This window comes from Halichoerus grypus, chromosome 10 (genome assembly GCF_964656455.1).
Source record: "Halichoerus grypus chromosome 10, mHalGry1.hap1.1, whole genome shotgun sequence".
Classification (NCBI taxonomy): domain Eukaryota; kingdom Metazoa; phylum Chordata; class Mammalia; order Carnivora; family Phocidae; genus Halichoerus; species Halichoerus grypus.
Window position 1 is genome coordinate 126,657,586 of NC_135721.1, and position 18,004 is coordinate 126,675,589.

At 57.1% G+C, this 18,004-nt stretch overlaps 1 protein-coding gene across 1 annotated transcript in view; it reads right to left on the reverse strand.

Annotated features, from left to right (window-relative positions):
• Positions 1-959: 959 nt before the first annotated feature.
• PREX1 (phosphatidylinositol-3,4,5-trisphosphate dependent Rac exchange factor 1) overlaps positions 960-18,004 on the reverse strand; it is a 175,966-nt gene continuing 158,921 nt past the window's right edge. The window contains exons 30-40 of the mRNA XM_036099072.2: positions 16,680-16,808; positions 14,721-14,762; positions 13,400-13,620; positions 10,757-10,856; positions 8,511-8,654; positions 8,298-8,412; positions 6,691-6,757; positions 5,496-5,668; positions 3,901-4,003; positions 3,564-3,631; positions 960-2,679 (exon numbers count right to left, since the gene is read on the reverse strand). Coding sequence (XP_035954965.1) covers positions 2,637-2,679; positions 3,564-3,631; positions 3,901-4,003; positions 5,496-5,668; positions 6,691-6,757; positions 8,298-8,412; positions 8,511-8,654; positions 10,757-10,856; positions 13,400-13,620; positions 14,721-14,762; positions 16,680-16,808 — 1,205 coding nt within the window. The 3' untranslated portion in view covers positions 960-2,636. The remainder of the gene's footprint in view (positions 2,680-3,563; positions 3,632-3,900; positions 4,004-5,495; positions 5,669-6,690; positions 6,758-8,297; positions 8,413-8,510; positions 8,655-10,756; positions 10,857-13,399; positions 13,621-14,720; positions 14,763-16,679; positions 16,809-18,004) is intronic.

The following is an 18,004-nucleotide window of genomic DNA, read 5'->3' on the forward strand; positions in this document are numbered from 1 at the left end:
AAGGAGCGCTGGTCTGAAAGGTAGGACTGGGTGGAGACATCGTGGCTCAGGGGGTTCCCAAGGACGGCAGGATTCAAGAGGAGGGTACCCCAAGGGAGACTTTCATAGATGTCAGGGTCTTCGAGAGTGTGGGAAGAGGGAAAGACAGGAGGGAGGGAAGAGGAAAAAGTAGGAGCGGGGAGGGAGGGGGGAGGGAAGGAGGAAAGGAGACAGGGCGGGAGATGGAGGCAGGAATAGAACAAGCCCAGCAAAACAGGTCTGCAGCTCAGACCCGGCCCAGGGAATGAGATATCTCTGGCTGGGCAGACGGACCCCGGAAGCTCCATTAGGGCGGCCCCGGCACGGAGAGGTGAGAACCACGTCACAGGTCCAGGTGCGCACGCGCGGAGTCTGCGCCGGCGTCTATCCTGATTGGCCCGCTTGCAGCAGCCTGGACTCTGATTGGCTGGTAACCAGCCCACGTGCTGAGCGGACTCCACTCCAGCTCCATCCCAGATCCCACACCCCAGCGGGCCTTGCAGGATGCAGCGGAGGGCGCTGGGTGGCATCGCTCGGACCTACCCTGACCCCCGGGCACACGTATGGCTGGGAACCCTGGCATGACACCCAAGAGGAGCCAAGGAGTGCCTGCAAAAACAGTCCCATGTTCCACCATTGCGGTGAAACGGGAGCTCGGAATGGGTGTAAAGGAGAACGCAATATAAAGACCATTCTCTTCCCGGCCCGCGTGAGGCACAAGCCCCCGCGAGAGAACACATATACTGCCCCCATTTTAGAGCAGGAGACAGGTTCGGAGTGGTAACGTCACTGCAGGCGTCGCTGGCTCAGGGACTAGGACAGCATCGATGGGAACCGTCCCTGTGCCCCGTGCGGCCTTCAGAGCAGGAGCTCATCCCACCCGTGTCGCTGGCCGCCCCGCCGGGGGCAGCCCCCAAAGGAACCCTCCACAGATCAGGATCTTTATATTATAAACTGACTTTTAATAATAATAAAAAAATCTATCATGAATTTAATGAGAAGATCTGTACATTTTAAAGTAAACCAGTGCACAAGGCCCTTGCCCTCGGGGGCTCCTCTCCATCTCCCGCCAGGGGGCTAAAGCACGTCTCCATTCGTAGCCGTGTCACCTGTGTCCAGCAACATGCCCACCTCTTGCAACTTAGGCCACAGTGGCAAGACAGGGAGGGTTGGCCCCTGGAGGCCCAGGGGGCCAAGATGCTGGTAGGGCTTCAAGCCTCACGGTCCATGGGGAACCCATTCCCGACCTCAGTCACCAGACAAGCGCAGAAGACATCCCCTCCCTGCTACCTCAGCTAGGATGCTTCCCTGCTGGCACACAGAAGCTAGAGGGGACAAACTGCTGAGGAGATACCAGTGTGGGTCCCTGTGCCCAGGAAGTGGGCAGGCTGGCTTCCTGGCTGGCTGGCTGGCTGAGAAATCCCAAATGCCCTGCTCTGGGCTAACATTAAAAAAATAAGTTACAGAAGCCACCACCCTGCGTTTCCAAGTGGCCCTCCGCCCCGCAGGACAGACACCTGTGTGGTGGCAGCGTCTCAGGTGGGTGGCTCAACCCCCTCCAGCCCCCAGCCCTGGTCCAGCTGCCGCTCCAACCCTTGTGGCCCGGCGTCCAAAGAGAGCAGTCATTCATGCTAACACTGACCGATTGCTAGGGAACTGAGGTGGGTGGGAAAAGGAATCATAGTCAATACCTGTAAGTGATACCTTAAGACCCTAATATTAAAAAAAGATGAAATACTGACATTTTTTGAATTTTCAATAATTTAGTTTTTCTCTCTGTTTTAGTAGAAGTGGGAAGTCGTCAACGCTACCTTATGTTGGTCCCCTGTTAGACAATATACCTTTCTTTGAAATTTAAAATGTCAAATATATAATCACACAACCCAGAGGGAAAAAAAAAAAAACATCTCGACAACACCAACAACATAAAAACCCCAAAATAAACCATAGAGATTTCACACCATATAAATAAAGTCGGAGCAAATCTCGTGCCCAGGGCTGATGGCTCAAGTTCTGATGGCAGTTATGTCGGAAGCTGGTGTGGCTTTCGAGTTTCCTCTTGGTGACAGGTGGTGTGCCCTGTCCCTCTGTCTTTCCTGGCAAAGGCCCGGCTTTTCCGAGTCCACCGAGCAGGTTAGTACAGGGTTAGGGGTGAATTGGAAGCTAAGGTGAGGAGGAGGAGGAGACACGTGTGTCGCCTGGAATGTGGACTTAGAAGGAAACCAGGGGTTTCAAAAGTGCAGGTTGAGCCATCCTGAGGCAGCTGGGTCTGCAGGCCTCCAGCTCCAGCGCCCGTGACTTCTCCCCTGTATCCCGGGGACTTGTGGGCAGGAGCCCAGGTCCTGGCTGCACCCATCAGCTAGCTCTGTGGGTCCCCAGCACCCCTCAGGCTTCTGGCCGAAGTGTGGAGAATGGGTCGGCCCAGGGCCAATCGCCCAGCCCCTCTGGGCGTGGGGGCACCGCTTTGTCTTCACAGGAGGGAATGGAGAAGGCTGGCAGGTCCCAGAGCAGGAAGGAGCCTTGGCCAGCTCTGGAGAAGGCCAGCGTGGCCCCCTGTGCCCTCCCAAACCCCAGCTCCAGAGGATGCCGCCGAGCACCCGGCAGCTGTATCTCCACATTCAGAGGTCTCCGTCCACCGGCGGCTGGCAGAGGCGGTAGAGCCTGGCGGACAGAGGTGAAGAGCATGAGGAACAGCCAGGCAGGCCATTTTTCTGAACACATAATCCCTGCCCAGAAAACAAAACTCAATAGGTATAAGAAGATGCACGGTGAAACACATCCAGGCTGCACACGCTTTCCCCCAGCTGTCTGGCCCCCTCCAGACTGGCAGTGGGTTTACGAATATAGACGCATCTGCACATGCGTGTTGGCTGTTAAGATACGTGTGTGGGGGTGTATGTGTACATTGTGGGGGGCTGCATTCTTCCACACTTAATGGCAGACCGGACTCAGTGCTCAGCCCCTGGAGTTCTTCTCCACTTAACAGATCTTGGAAACCTCTCCAGCACCCCATGAACAGCCCCAGTTTCCCTAACGTCTGCAGTGGCAAGATTCTGAGCTTCATCTGCCAGGAAGAAGGAGCCGCTACATGGGTCTCAAGCAGGAGAGACTTGACAGCTCTGCTGTGAGGAGGAGGATAGCAGGGGGACCAGCCAGGAGGCTGCCGCGGGGACAGGGGCAGGACAGAGAAGTAAGGCAGCGCAGCCATCGGGAGCTCGGCCCCTGGGCCCCCAGAATCCCAGCTCTGCCATCTACTAGCTGTATGACCTGGGACAAGATACTTAACCTCTCTGTGCCTCAGTGTCCCCACCGGCCACCTAGAGAGAATGCTCACAGGGTGGTTGTTTGGTAAAGAAATAAGAACAGTGCCTGGAGTGGTATTCGTCACTCCCCAAAGTGGGTCCCCATAAATGAGACATGAAGGCCCATAGGAACACCAGAGTGGGGGGGGGGGGCCCTGCCTGGCGTGAGGCCGGGAGTTTCATGCCCAGCCCAGGTCCTGGCCTTCTGGGGCGTGGGGGGGGGGGGGCGGAGCAGCCACTCACCGCGGTGCACCCTGGGGCATCTGATCCTTGACTCGGAGGTTTTTCGCCAGAATCTCCACCCTGGGGCCCTGGGAAGAAAGAACCATGAGGCCCGGGACCTGCCTCTGCCCCGAGTTCAGGGAGGAAGTATGTGGGTGCAGGTGGGTGGGGTGAGGGGAATAACCGGAGGCCCCAGAAGCTGAAATCCGGGGCCCCACCAGGTGGGGAGAAGGTCCAAACCTGGGGCTGGTGACACCCAGACCATCCACACAGCCCTTCATCCCACCCTGACTGAGAACCCACCATGCCCTCAGCCCACAAGGCCCTGGAGAGGCCCCGGCGGATGGGGCCGCCTCACCTGCTTCCGCATGATGTCCGTGGCCTGCATGATGCACTTGGGCAGCAGCCCGTGGCTCCGAGCCAAGATGGCCGCCTGCTCCAGGGAGACACTCAGGGTGCTCCTGCAGGGGAGGGGCGGGAGGGACTGTCACTGCGGGGTGGGCCTCATGGCCTGCCCTCTCCCCCCACCCCAAGAACTGCCCCTTTTGCCCTGAGATAACTGCTGGGCACGCTCCCTCCCCCTCAGGCGTCTTCTCCCTGAGACCCCCCCCCACTACCCCCTTTCCCTCCTGTCCACCCCCCACCCCTGCCCAGCCTTCCTCCTGGCAGCCAGCACTCCTGCACCCAGTAGGCATTTTACTGCTTTACTCTGGGCACCCCCTAATACGTCAGCACCATGCACCAGGAGCTTTCCTTCGCCTGTTTTCTTCTGATATTCCCAGTGGGCCAGCTCGGAAGAGGTGCTTGGTAAATATTTTTGTTGAAGGAATAAATGAAGTGACTCCCCTAATGCCTCACAACTTGTCAATAGGGCTTGACACGGACACATCTAGTCATCCCTCCCACCTGTTCTGAGCAATTCTAGAACATGGGCTCTGCAGCCAGACCTCTTGGATTCAAGCCTCAGCCAAAGAATCACTCTGTGACCCTCAGCAGGTCAGCGGCCCTCCCCAGGCCTTGGTCTCCTTAACCGCGAGACTAGGGTAGACCATTCCCAGGGCACTACTGACTTGGGCAGGGGGGAGGGTGGGGGGCCTGTCCTGTGCTTGGTAGGATGTTGAGCAGCATCCCTGGCCTCTGACCACGAGATGCCAACAGGACCCTCCTCTCCTCACTGTGACCATCAAAAATGTCTCCAGACATTGCCAAGGGTCCCCTGGGGGGCAAAATGGCCTTGCACAGAAGTGCCTGGAAAAGGCCACACACACTGGCTGCCTATAAAGAAGAGATGAGTCAATCCCTTAACAATGGGGCCTCGTGCACAGTAAGCATTCTCAGCAAGCATTAATTGAGCACCTGCTGTGCGCCAGGCGCCGTTCAGTGCCAGGGTAGGGCAGAGAAAGAAAACAAGTCCCTGCGCTCACAGAGCTGGCCGATGCTGGGGGTGACCAGGAATAAACGAACACACGAGCCAAGTGCCTTGTATGTGGGGTGATGGTGGGGCCGTCGGCGGTGCGGAGAGGGTGCAGTTCTAAATAGGGAAGTCAGGGGAGGCCAGTCGGAGAAGGTGACTTCTACTCCCCGCCCTTGGGACAAGCAGCGGGGACAAAGGGCGGAGAGTAGGAGGGCATCCAGTGGGGCACGGAGGCCAGTTCTGCCCCAGTGGAGAGGGGCGAGCTCACGGCGGCCAGTCAAGCAGAACCACACCGCAGACTCTCATGCACACCAACCCCAGAGTCAGGGAGCCAGAGAGTTCCACGGGCCTCCGGGGACCCCCTACTCCTGCAGTCCCACTTCCCAAACGGAGGCCGAGAGAGGGCCGAGGCCACGACTGGGCTCCACAGGCAGTGGCAGAACCGGGACTCAAACCCGGCCCCCGCCCCCTCGTCCTGGGCCCGCAAACCTCCCGGAGCCCGTCCAGCCGCCTCCTGCCCTGACGTCACGGCAGCTCACCTCTGCATGCCCGTGCCACACAGGGCCATCTGGCAAGCGCCCAGGCGGTAGCAGAGCTCGGAGGAGATGGGGATGAGGCCGGCACCCAAGCTCCCACTGGCGCCAGCTTTGGGGTGGACGAAGGACTTCATGAGGCGACAGAGCTCGTCCAGGGCGTTGATGGGGCGTATCAGCTGCAAGGTGCATGCACACACACCGGGACGTTTGCAGGAGGCCCCCACCCGGCCTTCCTCCCCATCGGCTCCCTCCCGTCCAGCTGTTACTGCAGCTGTCCCCCCGGCTCACCCCTCCCGCGGTTACCACCCAGTTAACCTTCCATGACCCCCGCTCAGGGACCATCTGCAGCTCCCCACTGGCCCGCAAGCTGGTGTTCAGTGTTTACACTGTAATTCAGGCCTGACCTTCCACCTGCCCCAGGTGTGCCCCCAGCTAAGTCAGAGAAGTGCCCCCTCCCGTCCTCTCCAAACAGTACCTTCCTGGGAAGAGCACCCCCCCCCCCCCGGTGCCTCCAGCTTTTCTCAGTCCCCTGTGCAGGCATTAAATGGTAGTCTGCCAATTCCTTCTATGTCATCTTACCATTCTGCCAGCCACACTACAGACCCCCGGAGGGCTGTGCCCACTACTTCTCTGGGAGCCCCCAGCCTCCAGCCCCAAGGCCGGTACCCCCAAAGCACAGTCAAATTCGAGGCCTGCCTGAGCCTGGGCAGGTGGTAAAGGCCTGGAGCACACACCCCTGGAAAGCCAAGGGTGCCACGTGGGGACGTGGGCCCTGGACAGCCAGATCCCTCCGCTTCTCCAGAAAAGCGAGAAGCCTCCATTCCATTGGAAAGCTTTTGATTTTCAAACGTTGGCAACAAATTCCAATCAAACAAAAAGAACGCCACGTGGCCACATCTGGTGTAGGCCTGCTTCAGAGACACGCGTGGGTAAACGAGGGGGAGCAGGAAGGCGCCAGCAGGGACAAAGCCATCGCAGGAATTCCGAAGCCGGTGGGGAAGAAGCTGGAATTCCTCAAATGGGGAAGGAGTTCTCCCAGGAAGGATATTCCTGGAGGAGGGACTCCAGAGGCCTCAGGGGCTCCTTTGCCAGGATTCTGGCTGCAGTAGGACCCCGGGCCCCGTCTGCGGCATCTTGACCCCAACAGCCCCCAGCTCTGCCCAAGCTCCACGGTGGGGTGAGGGAAGGTGGGGCACACCTGGTCTATCTTCACCGCCGTGGTGCTGGCATCCGTGGGCAGGTTAGACCGTTCCAGGTAAAATGCCCTGAGAGAGAAAGATGGGGTGAGGGTGGGGCCACCACCCCACTGCAGCCACTGCCCCTCTGCTCCTCCAGTGACTCTCCCTGAGGGCACCTTGCCCTGCTCTCCCTGTCCACAGCCCCCTATTCCTCCAACAGCCGGGGGGGTCCCCTATTCCTCCAACAGCAGGAGGGGGGTCACCTATTCCTCCAACAGTGGGGGGGAGGGGGTCCCCTATTCCTCCAACAGTGGGGGGAGGGGGTCCCCTATTCCTCCAACAGCGGGAGGGAGGGGGGATGACAAGGGGGCTCCTGGGCAGCCCCCCACAGGCTCTCCTCGGATGCCACCTCTCCCTGCCTGCTGTCAGAATCAGCACCCGACCTCCCCACTGTCTATCCCCTTGTCCTACTGAATCTCTCCTCTGAGCACTTGTTACCACTTGACATGGTACAATGCTCTGTGTCTACTGGCTTATTGCTCATCTCCCCCTCTAAAAATAGGGCTCGGCCAAATTTTTTCTGTAAAGGGTTGAAGAGTAAATATTTAATGGACCGGACCGTCTCCTTCAAGATGCCACTCAGCTCTGCTGCGCTAACACGAAAGCAGCCCCAGACAGTACGTACACGAGTGACCGTGGCTGGGTGCTAATAAAACTTTATTGAGAAAGCAGGGCAACTGCCGCTCTAGAATCTGCACTCCATGAACAAGAGGCTCTGTTTGGCCACTGCTGACTCCAGAGCATCCAGAACAGAGCCTGACCCACAAAAACTCTTGCTTAACGTGCGCTGAATAAAGGAAGGATGGATGAATGAATGCTCTCAGAGGCAGTATTTAAAATACTCGACAAATGGCACAGGACTGATTGATGGCATTAGTCAATCCAGAGAGACACCAGTTTTAATGATACAGCTGGATATTTTCCCTGAACAAACTAATGAAAGCACCATTCTCCCATTTCCAAAGGGTAAAGCGGGCCCCAAGACAGTAAAGCTCTTACACACCCCAAAATCCTGAACTGATTTTCAGCCTACCTCTTCCACAGGGGAAGAAGGTGAGGCAGGAGTAGGAAGGAGCTGGGCTGAGTGGTGGTAGTGGGAGCTGCCTCCCTGGGCCTGAAGCTTCCTTCTGGCAGAGGTGGTCCCTGCTCTCCACTTCCCTCTGGGGGGTTCTCTTCTCAGCAGGGCCAAAGCCCTGGGGACCACCGCCCCTTCCTCCCTTACCCCAGGTTCAAGAATCCCAGGGCCCCTGCCCCAGTTCCCACTCCCACACAGAATCAAACAGGCAGCTCCTCTCAACTGGAAAAATCTGCTTTGAAGCAGAACAGACCCAGTTCAAAGCTCAGCTCAGCCACAGTCTATCTGTGTGACCTTGGGCAAGCTGGGTGTGCTCTGGGGGCCTCAGTTCTCTCATCTGTAAAGTGGGTTAGAATGGCCTACTGTGACTGCTGGGAGGATCTGAAGAGCCGGTGTACACAGAGGGCCTGGCCCACTCGCACACATGCTAATATCCGCCCTTCCATGGCAGTGTCCAGACTCCTGTCCCCAACATGCAGCCCAGGCAGTTACCTGAGTTTGCGGTAATACTGCTGAACCTTCTCCAGGGACTGGGCATTGATCTCCTGCTGCAAATCTTCCACAGCCTGGCTGCCTGGAGGAGGCGGCCCCTCCGCATTCTCCAGAGCTATGAAGGAAGAAGAGGGAGGGCAGGTGTTTGGGTCCCAGTGTGCTCAGAGGCTGCAGCCATCCCCAGCGGGCCCCCCTCAGCAACCCCCAGCTCACCTTTCGTGAAGAGCACGGTGTGCAGCCTCAGGCTGGCCCCGCCCTCCAAGCGGGAGGGCAGCTTGGAGAAGTGGTAGCTGTCGAGGTAGAAGACGACCTTCAGCGCCTGCCGGCTGCCCTCAATGTGGTAGAAGATGTTGGTGTCTGTGGGAGGACATGGAGGGGCAGGGTGGCTCACCACGTGGGCCCGAGGGGAGCCCTGCCCCCTCTTCACTAGGGCAGCTTCACACCTGCCTTCAGACCTCCAGAAAGGCATCCCAGGACCTCCCTGTCTCCCCTCAAAGGAGTAGCCTCAGAATCCCTTGCCTCCCACCTTCAGAGAGGCATCCCAGGACTTCCCTGTCTGCCCACCTCAGAGCACTGGTCAGCCATCCCTGCCCTCCCGCCCGTCAGGGCTAGCCTCGAACAGCCCCATCCTCCTGTCCGCCAGGGCTAGCCTCGGACAGCCCCATCCTCCTGCCCACCAGGGCTAGCCTCGAACAGCCCCGTCCTCCCACCCTCCAGGGCTAGCCTCGGACAGCCCCGTCCTCCCGCTCTCCAGGGCTAGCCTCGAACAGCCCCATCCTCCCGCCCACCAGGGCTAGCCTGGGACAGCCCCGTCCTCCCGCCCGCCAGGGCTAGCCTCGAACAGCCCCGTCCTCCCGCCCGCCAGGGCTAGCCTCCGACAGCCCCGTCCTCCCGCCCACCAGGGCTAGCCTCCGACAGCCCCATCCTCCTGCCTGCCAGGGCTAGCCTCTGACAGCCCCGTCCTCCCGCCCGCCAGGGCTAGCCTCCGACAGCCCCGTCCTCCCGCCCGCCAGGGCTAGCCTCCGACAGCCCCGTCCTCCCACCCGCCAGGGCTAGCCTCAGACAGCCCCATCCTCCCGCCCACCAGGGCTAGCCTCCGACAGCCCCGTCCTCCTGCCCACCAGGGCTAGCCTCAGACAGCCCCGTCCTCCTGCCCACCAGGGCTAGCCTCAGACAGCCCCGTCCTCCTGCCCACCAGGGCTAGCCTCGGACAGCCCTGTCCTCCCGCACTCAGGAGAGCAGCCTCTGACTTTTCACCTCCTTCCACAGGTCCCAGCTTCCACTACTTCATTCTTAGACCTGGCACTGATTCTGCCCCACTGGGGACTTGTCAGTGTCTTCAGAGCTTCACCACATTCTTTGTACGCCTCACCTGATAGCCCAGGGCCTCTACCTGGCCAAAGCTGTCCTCGAATAGGACCTCAGCTTATTTACACCCATAAGGAAGAGCTTGTGGCAGGGGTGGCAGAATTACGGCATGCACACCCCATCCTACACCCACAGCAAAAACCACTAACCAGTCACTAGTTGCCCCTGAGCCCAACTCTGCCTATAGATAGGCAGCCACTGTCGATCAATTCCAATCGGTCCCTGAGAAGACACCTGTTGTCCCTCTAGACTCTAGTCAGTGCATTCTGAACAGGATATTACCCCCAAGGAGGTGGAAATTGGTTCATGGATGGATGGATGGATGGACAGACAGATGGATGGATGGATGGATAGGTGGATGGGGTGGATGGGATGGATGGGTGGATGGGATGGATGGGATGGATGGGATGGATGGGATGGATGGGATGGGATGGATGGATGGATGGATGGATGGGTGGATGGGATGGATGGGATGGATGGATGGTGGATGGATGGATGGGTGGATGGATGGAAGGAAGGGTGGATGGGTGGATGGATGTGCGGATGGATGGGTGGATGGATGGTGGATGTGTGGATTGGATGGACGGGTGGCTAGATGGGATGGAGAGATGGATGGATGGACATATGGATGGATGAATGAATGAATGGATAAGTAGATGGGATGGATGGATGAATGAATGGATGGATGGATGGGTGGGTGGGCAGGCAGGTAAAAGGGGAGGGGGAAGGGGAGGGAGGGAGAAAGAAAGGAAGAAAATTATGGTATAAACCCTTAGGAAATCTTAACAAGTCTTCACTCTAAAGAAAGACATCTCTAGGGTAGAATTCTAATAAGAATTGGGAATTGGCTCTTATTCCTTCCTAAGAACTTTTGGAGATGGCTGAGTTTATTCAAAAAGAAACCCCTCTTTTCCATATGTGCCCCAAGGTTCAGCTTTGAGACTCATGTTGGGAGCAAGAGGTTTGAAAGTGCTAGATCCCAGCTTAACCTTCAGCAGCTGGCCTGGTGGCAAGGTGGCCCGAGAGCAGTCCCCTCCATCCCAGAACACCAACTCCCAACTCTCGTGGTAGGGGTGGTAAGAATCACTCACTCGCCACGTAGTTCTCATCCAGCTGCTTAAAGGAAAAGGTGACATTGTCCAGCTCTGACAGGGTCACCCAGATGTCCTCCAGCATGGTCCGTTCCTCCTTCTGCAGGAGGAAGACAGAGTGGAGAAGTCTCAGATGCCATCCCTACCTGGGGATTTTACTTCAAGATTCTGTGATTCGACTCTAGTCAACACACCAGGCTGTGGGCCCACCAGGCACAAGGTCCTATGCTGAGCTGTCCAGGGCTGGATGTGAAATCGCATTTGCTCTTGGATTATGCTGTACCTCCCAAGGTCAGAACCCATCTCTGTTCTAATGTGCACCAATCCATCTTAGCCATTTCAAACCTAACACACCCTCCTCCAATAGGCCCACTGCAGCAAAGCACACCAGCATCGGCCCCGGTGCCCAAGCCCCAAACCTTTAAGGACTTCTCAGCATCTCTCTCCCCTCACCTTATACCGACCATCACCAAGTCCTGCTGGCTCAGCCACCAAAACCTTCCCCTGCCTCTCTGCGGGTCTCCTCCTGCCACCCTTGCCCCCGAGCAAGGGACAGACAGGGAAAACCCTGGAGATGCAGGGAGAGCAGGGCTACTGGGCCTAGGTTCCCCTGTGACTGCAAGTTATCTTCCAAAAACTTAATTTGAATTCTATCACTCACCTGCCTCAAAGCCTCTGAGTCCTCCTTCTGCTCCTAGAATAGTCACAAGCCCTATAGACGTGGCCAACCTGATCCCCCAAAACCGCCCAGCCTACTCCCCTCTGACCACACTGGCCTCTGCTCAGAGCCTTTGCACACGCTGTTCCCTCTGCCCAGCACACTTCCTCAGACCATTCACCCTGCCGGCTGTCTGGCTACCCAGGTCTCAGCTCAAATGTCCCATCCTCAAGAGAAGCTGGCTCTGACCACTGAACCCGAAGAAACTCAAGCCGCTTCTCCATCTTCTGCAGAACTCACCTTTTTTCCATCCCCACTCCCTCCCCACCCCCTCTTCTCAGGCTGCTTTCCGGGCTAGAAAGTGCGCCTCAGACCCGCAGCACCCAGCTCAGAGGCTGGCACACCATGGGGGCGGATGAATTAATGCACTAGGCCCCACGTCCTCATCTGAGAAGAACACAGTGAGGGCTGGGTGTTCCAGCTGCCTTTTCCGGGCCTCCAGTGGAGCTTTCCGCCGATGGGCCGATCAGACGCCCGGCAGACACCGCTTGCAACACTGGCCAGCAGAGGGCGCGCCATGGCCACACTTTCCCAACCGCCCGCAGCGGGGGCTTTCAGCGGGGTCTGGGACAGTGTCTGGGAGGCTCAGAGCCACAGAGGCAGGGGGGAAGCTCCAGCAAAGGGCACGCGGGGTGGAGGAGCAAACAGCATAGGCAAGTGTCACTGCAGGCTGCATTTCTGGGGGACCAGCACCCCCAAAGGCTGATGCCTTGGCTCTGCCTCCCCAGGGCTGGCAGAGGAACCCACCCCGATTCTGAGCCCTGAGAGTGGAGGGACAGGGCAGTCAAAGATAAAAGAGGAGATGCAGAGAAAGCAGGGCACCCTGGGGGTTACCGGGCCGGAGTCAGACTCGCAGCGTTCAAACCTGACTCCCTGGGCCTCAAGGTTCTCATCCTTGAAATGTGGGCAGTAAAGCACCCACCTCAGGGCTACTACGAGGATTGAGATGCTATTTGTCTGACTACTACAAAAGTCTGCTCTCCAAACTCCCAGCATCCACTCTTGCCCTTCTATACTCTCATCCCCACCCAGCAGCATGGGTGATTCAGTAAGTGGAGAAGTCAGACCCTGTTCCCTCCTTTACTCAAAACCCTCCCAGGGCTCACCACCACAGTAACAGCCAACGTCCCCACCACAGCCTGCAAGACCGTGCACAAAGTGAGGCAGATAAATCTTAGGACTCGCCTCCCCCACCCTCTCTCTCCTGGTTCACTCTGCTCCAGCCACACTGGGCACCTTGTTTCTCAGACACTGCATGCAAGCGCCTGCCTCAGGGCCTTTGCACCTGCTGTTCTTGCTGCCTGGAAGGTTCCTCCCCAGTATCCTCATGGCTCCCTCCCTCCCTCCCTCCTTTCCTTCGGTTCTTCAGCCAGATGTCACCTTCTCAGTAAGGGCTTCACTGGCCCCCTTATCAAAACTTTCAACTGCTGCCACCTCAGACCTTCCCCCCTTCCCTGTTTCTCTCCTTAGCCTTTACCACTATATCTGAGGGCTTCTCAAATGTGGCACTATTGACATTTGGGGCCAGAGAATTATCTGCTGGGGAAGCAGCATCCCCAGCCTCTTACGCCAGATGCCAGCAGTATCCACCTCTGCCCTCAGTTGTGACCACCTCAAATATCTCCAGACATCACGAAGTGTCTCCTAGGAGGTAAGACTGCCCTGGCTGAGAACCACTGGTCAATACCGTGTATTTTCCTTATTTATGTCTGCCCCGTGCCACACACACACACAGGGATATAGGGCCCCTGACTACAAGGACACTGTCTTGTTCACTGCAGGATCCCCCGTGCCTGGAACGGTGGCATACAGTCGGTGCTCAATAAATCCCGACTGAATGACGAGGTGAGTGAGAGCCCGAGTGAGCGAGCAAGGGCCCTCCCGTACCACGACCCGGGGCGGCGCCTCCTGGCTCCCTCACTCACCACGGCAGCCGGCGACAGCAGGGACTGGCAGTGCAGAAGGACGCCGGTGGCCGTCACCTGCTCCAGCCACTTGCGGCTGGCGTCCCGGCTGCTGTCCTCGTACTCGCCGTTGTTGTTGTAGCGGCAGCTGAGGGCTGCCAGGAGCTGCTCGGAGAAGGTGCACACAGCGGCCACCAGGACCTGGCAGAAGATGCTGTCCTTCCGCAGCTGCAGCTCGGGGTCTGGGGAGAGGCCAGGGAGGGGCCCTGCTGGGCTGGGCGCTCCTGTGCCAGCCGCAGGCTCCCCCGCTCCCCCCGAACCAGCCTCCCACCAGACCACCCCTCGGGGGCCCGCCTGCCAGAAGGTAATGCATCCCAGCCAACAAAAGCCAACTTCGCAAAATTCAATTCTCTGAAAACAAGCCAATTTGCCAAAAGACTCAATTCTCTCAATGATCCATCTGCCTTAGTTAAAACAACAACAACAACAACAACAACAAGCTTTTTCATTCTCCTAAGGCTTTCCCTGAAACCCTTACCCTCAGCTGTTACTCCACGTGTTAGCGGATTTCTCGGCCTTGACAGAGAATGACAATGACACCAAGCATGTCTACCAAGCTCCACGTTTCAAGAAATGCCCTTTACCATTTTCTCCGTTTCTGAGAAATCGACCTTCTTCCTTCCCCCACCCCCCCCCAACCCCCCACCCAATTTCCTTGCCCCTGCTAGACTAGACATGGTTTGCAGAACTGGCCAATTTCAATCCATCAGTTGTACAGGGTCTTCTGGAAAAGATTATTTTTGATGACTGGCTTCTGCCAACTGGTTTTCAGTGACCGATTTTGACCTAGATCCTATTTTAGCTGCCCCTTGGCTGAGACTCTCTGGAGGAACAGAGAACCCCTCCAACCCCCTCCCCCCGCCCCGCCCAGCCCACCATCAGCCCTTTCTTCTTCCCCCCTGTCTGCTAGGCAGGGAGTCCCAGGCTGGGGCTGATGGCACTACAGGCAAGGAGCCGCCCTACTCGTCACCCTGTATCCTGTGCGCCATCAAGATCCACCCAGGCCCAGAAGATGGCAAGAGACAGGGCTCCTGACTCCAGGGCCCTGAGACTTGTCCGTTGGACACAAGAGGAAGAAGTGAGGTCTAAGCAGTTCTTAGAGGGGCTAGAGGCCATGATGTTACTTTCCCCCCAAGCGGGCCCCAATGACCATGGGAAAGTCGACCTTGGCTGGCAGAAGAGGTCTCCCTGGACTGCAATCAAGAGAGCCCCCGCCAGGACGGCCTCTCCTGGACACACTGGCGTGTGCCAGTCACAGACACTGGCCCTTCAAAGGCCTCACCTGTGCATTTCAGCAAGGCCAGGAGCAGCTGGTTCTTCCCATCTGGAAGGAGAAGGCAGAGAAAAGATGGGCTGAGAGGAGTCAGCAAGAGGTGCGGCAGAGGGGTGCACCTCAGTTGGTTAAGTGTCTGCCTTCGGCTCAGGTCATGATCTTGGGGTCCTGGGATCGAGCCCCATGTGGGGTTCCCTGCTCAGTGGGGAGTCTGCTTCTCTTCCCTCTCCCTCTGCCCTGCACCCCCAGCTTGTGCTCTGTGCTCTCTCTCTCTCAAATAAATAAATAGAATCTTAAAAAAAAAAAAAAAAAGGTACCATGGAGCCGGGCCCTCCCAACGGCCCAGGGGCTCGGAACCCCTGTGGTGAAGCCCCCCCCACACACACACACACGCACACACACACACACCGCTGTGCTAAGGAAGCTTCTGCTGCCTACTGGGTGAATTCCAGAAACCCCAGACGTCCAGGGGATGGAACCTCAACTGTCAGCCGCATCTGTTCCATGTGCCCCCCAAAAAGACGCCGAAACCAGCCCCTCCAACTTGTGGGCCGGAGCCCAGGAGCCTCGCACACGTGCGTGGGCACACACACGTGGACATACACTCAGGCGTGTCCTCGGGTACTTGTGCACATGCTAGGCAGTCATGGCCCTGCACACACATGGACAAAGCTCAGGCCTCACATCCTCGCTCCTGGGCCCCGAGGGGGCTTATGAGAAAAGTCGGAAAGGCCTTCAGAGTCGGCCTCTTGGGAGCCTTTCTGTCGCGGAGAGGCCCGAGGCACAGGCTGCCGTGGTAGTGAGAGCACCTACAGAGACCACTTCCCGACGGCTTCCAGTGTGCCAGGCGCCCAACGCAGTGCTTTACTGCACTGATATTTAATTCCCGCGACAACACGGGAGTGCGGTAGCCCTATGAGCCCATTTTACACATGAAGGCACTGAGGCACAGAGGCCAAAGAACTTGCCAAGACCACACAGCCCAGCATGGGAGAGCTGAGATTTGGCAATCCGGCTCCAGAGTCCACACTCTTAACTGATTATAGTTTGGAAAACGGGATGGCTCGGGGCCAACACAGACTTCCAACTCAGAGGCTGCTCCTCCTGGGGGGATGGCCTAGCACCTCCTGCTGCCCTAGGGTCCCTCCGATCCAGGAGGCCGGGGCTCAAACACTGCCAAGGACCCGAGAGGTCACGTCGGAAGCATAAAGTGGACACCAGGCCTCAGGGAGGGCTGGGGAGTGTGGGGCACTGGAAGGCACCTCGGCCCCTGCTCTCTAGCCGAGTATGAATGTGGGACTACAGGTCTGTTATCTGCCAGATCTTCTGACTGTTCAAGAGCAGCCAGAAATCTAAAATTTTTTTTTTTTTTCGAGAGAGAGCGAGCGTGTGAGTGGGTGTGGGGGGAGAGGGAGAGAAGGAATCCCAAGCAGGCTCCATGCTCAGTGCAGAGCCCGACGCGGGACTCAATCTCACGACCCTGAGATCATGATCTGAGCCAAAGCCAAGAGTCAGATGCTTAACAGACTGAGCCCCCGAGGCACCCCCAGAAACCTAGATTTTTACGTGAGATCTTAGATTATAAGTGCTGGCAGTGGATTCACATTTTTTAATGCGATAGCATCCAAACCTACCTGTGGGCCCCCAGCTTGTGACCTTAATAACAAATATAAGGAATTGAATTAAATCCACAATTTCGGAGCCGGAGAAGGAAACCAGTTCAGCCTTCTCAGCCTTCTGACTGCAAGGAAGCCCCAGGCACCCAGGATCAGCAGTTCCCAGGTCAAGTGCATACCAGGCCCAGGTCCATGCCCAGGCCAGGACACTCAGCTGAGAAAGGGGTACCTGCTCTTCCTGTTCCCCTAGGCATGGACAGACATGGGACATGGAGACAGACCCATTCCTGATCTTTCTACATTCCACATTAAGAGCTGAAGGCCACAAAACATCCTTCCCTGCCCAAATCACCTTCCACATATCTCTGAATGTTGTCCACCAGGGTCTTGATGGAGTTGGGGAGGTTCCAGGGGTCCTCCTGGATGCTGATCTGGATCAAGCTCCGGCCACGGATTGTACCCTCTTCTTTCTGCTTGAACTCTGGGGCAGGAAAGTGACAGAGGTAGCTTTGAAGAACGATGGCACAAAGGCCAATATCCCATTACCAGATTCCAAAGCTCAGAATCCTAGATCAAGGATACTGGCAGGACTCTTGGGAATTAACCAGTCCATGGAGGGCAAATCCATGGTAAGTGTGCTACTGATTCATAATACCACACTCATGGCAGACATCACTAATCAATCTCAACACTCCTTCCCTCTAGTCTGAGCCTGCAGCTTCTCGCAGCTATAACCAATCCAATGCAGACATCACAAATCAATCACTGCGGGGCGCCTGGGTGGCTCAGTTGGTTAAGTGACTGCCGTCGGCTCGGGTCATGATCCTGGAGTCCCGGGATCGAGTCCCGCATCGGGCTCCCTGCTCAGCGGGGAGTCTGCTTCTCCCTCTGACCCTCCCCCCTCTCATTCTCTCTCTCAAATAAATAAATAAAATCTTAAGAAAAAAATCAATCACTGCATCCTCCCAAGTCTGGACAGTCACAGAAAAGTTCTCAGATACTACCTCCTTACAGCCACAACCAGTTGAGCTGGCACATGAGTTATAACCTTTTCCCTATATAGAGAGGGAATTCCTGGCACAGAGACTTGCCTAAAGTCACACAGCTGGGTAATGACAGAGACGAATTTGAACCTGGCCCCCAGCAGGACCATTCAAAGGACAGGCCACTGTCCTTTGGCCTCTTTTCCTCCTATGAAGTCTCAGGTTTCTGAGATATTTGTGGTTTCTCTGAGTTTTACATTTCTGCTTGTTGAGGCCCATCCCTGGGAGAGATGATCATGAGACAGCAGGAGGGGCAGAGAAGCTAGGACATTCCCACGCCTCACCACTTCCTACCCTTATTTAGGAGCAACTCCTGCACTTAACTGAGAGCTCCTTGAGGTCAGGGGCAGTATCACATCCGTCTCAGGGTCCCAAGCACCCAGCACAGGGCCTGGCACAAGCTGGTTCTTTGGAATTACTGGATGGATAGATGTATGGATGGATGAAAGGATGGTAGGTAGGTGAGTGGGTGCATGGATGAGTAGGTGAATGGATGGGTGAATGGATGGACAGTGGATGGGTGGTGGGTGGGTGGGCATGTAGACAAGTGGGTGACTGGGTGGGTGGATGGATGGATGGATGAATGGATGGATGGTGGGTAGGTGGGCATGTGGATGAGTGATGAATGGATGGA